General features: G+C 32.3%; 2 protein-coding genes across 3 annotated transcripts in view; one reads left to right on the top strand and one right to left on the bottom strand.

Annotated features, from left to right (window-relative positions):
- The window catches only part of LOC119577908 (protein dpy-30 homolog), a 5,993-nt gene extending 3,458 nt beyond the window's left edge, over positions 1-2,535 (bottom strand). Inside the window, exons 1-3 of the mRNA XM_037925578.1 lie at positions 2,488-2,535; positions 1,893-1,978; positions 606-660 (exon numbers count right to left, since the gene is read on the bottom strand). Coding sequence (XP_037781506.1) covers positions 606-660; positions 1,893-1,978; positions 2,488-2,535 — 189 coding nt within the window. The remainder of the gene's footprint in view (positions 1-605; positions 661-1,892; positions 1,979-2,487) is intronic.
- An 88-nt stretch (positions 2,536-2,623) lies between these two features.
- The window catches only part of LOC119580869 (methylmalonyl-CoA mutase, mitochondrial-like), a 21,691-nt gene continuing 16,814 nt past the window's right edge, over positions 2,624-7,500 (top strand). Inside the window, exons 1-5 of one of the 2 annotated variants that reach the window (XM_037929085.1) lie at positions 2,624-2,755; positions 3,697-3,881; positions 4,566-4,760; positions 5,328-5,511; positions 6,463-6,597. In XM_037929085.1, the coding sequence (XP_037785013.1) occupies positions 2,720-2,755; positions 3,697-3,881; positions 4,566-4,760; positions 5,328-5,511; positions 6,463-6,597 (735 nt within the window). In that variant the 5' untranslated portion in view covers positions 2,624-2,719. The remainder of the gene's footprint in view (positions 2,756-3,696; positions 3,882-4,565; positions 4,761-5,327; positions 5,512-6,462; positions 6,598-7,500) is intronic. The other variant, XR_005229405.1, reaches the window with a different exon arrangement.

Genomic DNA, 7,500 nt, shown 5'->3' with positions numbered 1-7,500 from the left:
GCTACCAACAAAATTATATGCACCAAGAAATGTTTTTGAAAATAAACAAATAAATAAGAATCTTCTGTATTATGTGTTTAGGCAAATGAAACTTGAATGAACTGGAAAGGATACAGCAGTGTAGGTGAGAAACCCCTCTGGAGGAGGTTAAATGAATGAAACAAACACAGCATCTATGGATTTTATCAATAGCCAAAAGTAAATTTCTATACAAAAAAAAAAAAAAAAAAAAAAAAAAAAAAAAAATTATCACATGCAATACAGTATATATATTTTACCTAATCTTAATCCTCTAAACTCCATACAAAACATACTTTAAATATGCACATAAGCATACAGCTTCCTCATACACAAACTCATCAAATCAACACTTGACATGCAGGAGTTGTTGTATAATATCATTCCTTACCCACTTGCTTGAGCCTGAGATTGCCAAATCAATACTGATCATCAAAGCAAGCACAAGCGGTCTGAGAAAGAAGCTGTGGAAGTTAGTCTTTCAGCTTCATATACAACAGGACCAAAAACAAGCACTCAAGAGTGGCCAAGCGGGTGATGTGTATGTGTGCGCATGTGATGGCTAATAATAAACAAGAAACATTTACCTCAACGGAGTCACTTACAACATCTGACGATTCTGCTTCTGAATCCATTTCGTTCCTATGGAAAAAAAAGTTATTAAAATAAAGATATTTCTTGGTGAATAAGACTAATTGTTAAAACATCATTATTGGGTTGGGCTGGAGATTGTGAGCCACTAACTACAAATAACTATAAATGTAATTACCCAGATTAGGATAGTTTGAAATGGAGAGAAACTAGGAAATGGTTGTAACACATAAAATATTATTACATCTAAAAATTAATCAGCGCATAGTAAAGGTACACCTACAGTCTCATTTTATCATCTGCCTGGCCTGGCCAGGTTAGGTTTAGTTCAGTTACATTATGTATTTTTGTTGAAAACTGTATTTTACACCTATATTACAGACAAAATGCAATGCCCAAGCTCTGTTGCCTGTTCACCTTGCATAAGCATTATTTTTGAATTCAACAGCATCATTTCTAAACCTATGCACAAAATGTTCACTAGTGAAGAAATTTCGAGGATTGGTGTGTTCTATCAATATCCAGCATGATACTTGAGGTAGGTGTACCCAGTGTAATAGCAGAAATGACCGGAGCATGAAGTGCAGAGGCTGATATTGTTTCATGCAGTCCTATTCTAGGTAATTACCTAAGTGATTTGGAGGGAACATATTTAGTAAATCCAAATATATAGTCACTTTGCAATCTCGGATATTTGTTACCAAGAGTGACGCACCAACCAGAGACAAAGTCCTAAAACCAGGGTATCACGCGAACCCAAAAATCCAAACTTAACCTTCCCTATCTTCTATCTATTCCCTAGACAGGAGGGGTGCAAACCCCCCCCCCATGTACACCCCCTTTTATGGCACTTCATGCAGGCTTACAGAAAACACGATATTAAGAACTCTGGCTGTTTTAGGGTGTTGTGGACTTAGTCTCTGAGCAGTGATATGTAGCATTTTGTATTTTGTATTTTCAATTTTGTGCCATTTTGTATTAAATATGAAGCCGCAGCAGCTGTATCTCCGTTGTTTGACTCTATTTCTTATGCTCTATAAGACTGCACAGTCCATTTCCCACTATCTCTGTGCGTCACTCTCGGTAACATTAACCATCTCATGATCAGGACCGACTCAGCTTTGAAAGAAACCCAAATACATGATATAAAAGGCATGAAATGATCATCCCTGAGACCGGTCCCTCGTAACACTTGCAACAACAAAACTATTTGAGATTTCTGAAAAAAAATTAACTTTAGTAAGATATGAGTATATATCGTGCAATTTTTTTTTCTGTCTCACACAGTAGAAATGTAGGATGTCTCCCAAGAAGCCTGGATTAGGCCTAATTTGCAGTAATTCGTTAGTATTTCCCTTTTTCTGGGATGCTTCTTTCAAACGATTTTGTTTACTTCTAACAACGATTAGCGTTTGTTGTTGATTTTATTTCTATTTTTATTTTTTATTTTATTTCTCTATTTTTAGGTTGTAAGCACAGATTCGAGATTTATTAAATTTATAAGAAAGCTCAGGAATATATGTTTGTTTGTTTGATTATTTATATATTTATTTATTTATTTATTTGTAAGATGTAGTGTTGCGTCCTCGTTACATGTGATAAAAATGCTTTTAAATTTGTTCCTACTTTTGCTTTATCACTATGGTTGTTTCGAGTTATTAGAGGAGGAAATAATATGTTTATCTGGTTTTCATAAAATATTGACAAATGACTGGAGATTCACATAATAAATAAATATCTGAATTTCAACATTTTGGTTATTTAGAAAAATGTATATACTGAATTCCAAAGAGGTGAGAATATATGTAAAAATAAGAATTATGATAAGACTACTGATAATAATAATTTTAAGTTCGATAACAATATACTTTTTTTTACATAAATACTCCAATCGTTCTTATAAGAACAATGCCACTGAATCCACATCGAAATCCTCGAATTTGCGGATTTATTTACAACTTACAAGAACGCGCCTGATTGGTCAATTGGATGAGACCTACCTATAGTTCGACCAATGAAAGAGCTCGACTGAGAAGGACTTGTGGGATCAGCTGTATCCGACGAGGGTTGAAGACGGTCCGGCAAAAAGGGAGAAGGAAAAGCGTAAAATATGCTGATTTTACGTGCGAATAACATCGTCCTTAGAGTATGTCATCGAATCATGATTGCTTAAGTTACTGATTACGTCAGGTTGCATGGTTAAAGAAAGTTTACATGGTTTTTCCTACGTAAGATGACGTTGATTTAGAAGGGCAAAGTTATTTTTTTTTATGTGTTACATAATATACATTTAAACTTATTCTGTTTATTTGGTTTGGAGAACTAAAGACAATTTTGTTGATATTAAGGCATTTCTTTCATGTTAGTAGCAATAAAACTGGACTTGAAAAGAGCGTTATACTTTATACTAACACCCCTGCATTGTACAACAGCAATATTTGCATTGACTGAGGTCATTATCCAGAATATTACAGCATCAAGCAATGCTTTGGTCTCTGTGCTTCATTCTCCAGCAGAGGTGAACAGATTTCCACCACATATGTGTTGGCATGATAGAGCTTGGACTGCGACATTTGCTTTCAAATGTTTCTTACCTATATGAGTAGGGTATAAATAGGTCTTAGGAGTAATTTGTCTATTGTAAAAGCATAAAGAAACAATACTGTAGATGCCAGTATGGTGAAATTGGAGATGTCATGGGCCTCATGGAAAACTTTATAGATCCCATCCAGGGGCTGAAGGAATGATCTTTAAAAAACTTTAAGCTAACCAGGGAGTACTTGAATTTTGTTAGTGCCAATATTTTTATAATAGTAACTTTATGAACTTGCTACTTTATATAGATAGATGTGAGGATTTCTTTTTATTAAAATTGGATATCTTCAAATGACTTCTTTTTTTTTACTTATTTACTCACTTACTTCAGAGCATGCACAAATTCCTCAAGGATTTACAATCTGGGATACTTTATTGAAAAGCAGAACAGATTTCATTCTTAGAGCTGCTTTGGGAGAAAGATGTAGGCCTGCTTTCATTGTACAAATTTAAACTCTACATCCTGAATTTCCCAATATTTTAAACTTGCAGAATGGGTGTCTGGCTAGCACGGCTTTGTCATCACGTCTGTGCCACCATGATGCAGGACTCAATACAGAGTGGGCTGCCCTGGCCAAGAAACAGCTAAAAGGAGCCGACCCAGCTAAGAAACTCATGTGGCAGACACCAGAAGGCATTACTATCAAACCTCTTTACACAGCTGAAGATGTTGGAGAGTGAGTTAAAAGTTGTAGCTATGTTTAACTTTCATCTCAGGCAGAGGGGATAATCTTACAGTTTGGGGTAAAATGCTTTTTGAGATGGAGGCAAGATTACACCATAGATTATGAGATGATTTAACTTTTTATAGTTACTTTAGTTACATGAGTTCTAGTTTCTTTGTCCTAAATGTCATTACTTTTAAAACAGCGAGTTTTTTTTTTTTTCTATTGCCATTCCTGAATCCCTGAAAAAGCAGACTGTTAAGGATTTCCACAACCTAAAGTGCATTTCCACTTATATTGAAGAAAGACTGCTACATAAGAGTATGGTTTGAAATTAATTTTTTGTTTAATTAATTTCTGCTATTAATTTCATTTATCTATTGTGAATTAGAAGAAAAAAAAAAAGTTATTTGAAACTGTACTGATATGACTATAAATGTTCTTGAATCACTGACATGCCAAGCTGTAAATGCTTCTTGTCCCCAACAAGTATATCATGTACCTGAAAATTGAAATCCAAATCCGATTCCAATAACACAGCCACATTACAAATCTCTTAGATAATTCTAACACAATACAGCAAAGCAATAGAAATAACCCATCAAAAACAAATGTATCCTGTATCTTGTGCTTGAAATCAGAATATAATATCACAACTATATTATTAATCACTCAAGTATTACTTGTACTTTTCAGGCATGCAACAGAATTACCAGGGAAATTCCCTTATACACGAGGTCCCTACCCAACCATGTACGCAAATCGACCCTGGACAATCAGACAGTACGCAGGTTTCAGCACAGTCGAGGAGAGCAACAAGTTCTATCGGCAAAATATCAAAGCTGGGCAGCAGGGTCTCTCTGTAGCCTTCGATCTCGCAACACATAGAGGGTAAATTGATCTCTCTGTCTCTCTCTCTCTGTCTCTCTCTCTCTCCTTCCTCTCTCTCTCTCCTTCCTCTCTCTCTCCTTCCTCTTCTTTCCTCTCCTCTCCTCTCCTCTCCTCTCCCACCCTCCCTCTCTCCTCACATAACAACTCATCTTTCTTGCATATTATTTGAGGGAATACACATGATGTTAGACTAAGCAATAACAGAAATGCCATCATTATCAGAAATATTATTAGAGTCCAAGACCAAATTCAGTTATATGGAGTTGGAATTGTCAATTCAAGCTGCTGGGAAAATGTAGTTTTGTTTTGTAAAAGTCTCAGAAATAGATGGCTCCACAAGTGCTAGTCATTAAACATCAGCATACATGTCACAGCATTCAGTATCATTAATGGAAGTTTTAAAGTTCCTGTATATCTTCACAATTTTCCTATTTTTATTTTGTATCCTTGATAAATAGTCTTTAGGATATCATTATCCTAGTTAGAGCAAACTATTTTTTTGGGAGAAGTAAATAATTATTCATACTCATTTTTCTTTCATTCCTCATTTACCATTCCAATCCATAGGTATGATTCAGACAATCCTAGAGTCCATGGAGATGTGGGCATGGCAGGTGTTGCTATTGACTCGGTAGAAGACATGAAAGTCCTCTTTGATGGTATTCCACTGGACAAGATGTCGGTCTCAATGACAATGAATGGCGCTGTCATTCCAACAATGGCTATGTTTATTGTAGCAGCGGAAGAACAGGTAAAGGGAAATTGGACACTATATGAGATATCTTCTAGGATGTATATTTGATATTAGCAGACTGGAGGAAGATGTAATATATATATATATAATATATATATATATATATATATATATATATATATATATATATATATTATATATATATATAAATTTATATATATATAATATATATATATATATATATATATAATAACATAATATATATATATATATATATATATATATATATATATATATATATATATATATATATATATATATAATATATATATTATATAATATATATATATATATAATATAATATATAATATATACATATAATATATAATATATAATATAACTATATATATATATATATATATAATATATATATATATATATATATATATATATCAATATATATATATAATATATATATATATATATAATATATATATATATATATATATATATATATTTATATATATCATATATATATATATATTGTGTGTTTTGTGTGTGTGTGTGTGTGTGTGTGTGTATGTGTGTGTGTGTGTATGTGTGTGTGTGTGTATGTGTGTAGTGTATGTGTGTATATGTATATATGTATATGTATATGTATATGTATATGCATATGTATATGTATATGTATATCTATATATATATATATATATATATTATATATATATATATTGTATATATATATATATATATATATATATATATATATATGTATATATATATATATATATATATACAGAGGGAGAGAGAGAGAGAGAGATAGGTAGATAGATAGACAGATAGATATATATAGATATAGATATATGTGTAATGATTATATTTGGCAGTACGATATTCTTGTAGGTAGTACAATACAAAGTTAATTTTTAGGTCATATAGACAAATAATTAATTTGTTATATTTGCACAATATTAGTATTAGTCTCAAATGAACACTTTCCCCCCATAGGGTGTGAAACAAGAACAGCTGTCAGGTACGATTCAGAATGACATCCTCAAAGAGTTCATGGTTCGCAACACTTACATCTACCCACCTGAGTCATCAATGAGGATCATCGGAGACATTTTTGGTTATACAGCCAAGGTTTGAAAGTCAACACACAGAGCAATTACATTTTAGACAATCATTCATAGTATGACTTACTTTCTTAATGTGAGGCCAAAAAATATTAACATATGAGCTTAGGGGTCTACTTGCCCTCAAAATTTGGTTTAATGTATGTTTTTCTGTTTGATTGTTTTATATATGTGCCTTTATATTTAAGATAATAATTAACCCAACGTCACCAGGAAAATGCTGTGCTCATTTTAGAATTTTTAGTTAAATGGCTTTGCACATAGATGGCTCTGCTAGTGCTTATCTGACCTTACCTGATTTCACCTTTCCTTGAATTGACAAATTTTTTTTTTTTTTTACTAATGCTGTTAATGTTGATGGTGATATTTTTATTATAGACATTATAATTACCATAATGTTATTGACATTAGTAGTGGCAATATAAGCAAACAAAATATTTTCGAAAATCAAGGGAAAGGGTAAACAGGTGAGACTAGTAGTTATCATAATTGGCTCATTGGTAACTTAGTACAAGTAGAGCCCTCTATGTGTAAAAACAATTAATAAAGTAAGCAGAAAGTGGTATGTATGTACATGCCATGCCTGTCAGTTTGGGGTTAAAAAGGGAACTAATAAAAGTTAGTTCTCTGAACTTTCTTGTATGTTTTGTTAGCAGAAGTGTTGACTCTAGGGTAATTACATATAGCTTTGGCAGCATATTATTTGGGTTGTAAAGCTCATAATTCATATTCAGATCTTAAATCTTATTTAGAATAGATTCAGTAGAAAATGCACACATATATTTTTTGGCCTTCATGTTTTCTTGTCAAATTTCTCAGCTTTTAGATCTTAAGTGCATTGAGAAGTTAACCTGATTTTATTTTTGTTTTTATTTTCATTTATTTATTATTATTTTTACTTTCTAGAATG

This window comes from Penaeus monodon, chromosome 2 (assembly GCF_015228065.2).
Source record: "Penaeus monodon isolate SGIC_2016 chromosome 2, NSTDA_Pmon_1, whole genome shotgun sequence".
Classification (NCBI taxonomy): Eukaryota; Metazoa; Arthropoda; class Malacostraca; order Decapoda; family Penaeidae; genus Penaeus; species Penaeus monodon.
Note: the sequence above shows the minus strand (reverse complement) of the source record. Positions and strands in the feature narration are given on the sequence as shown.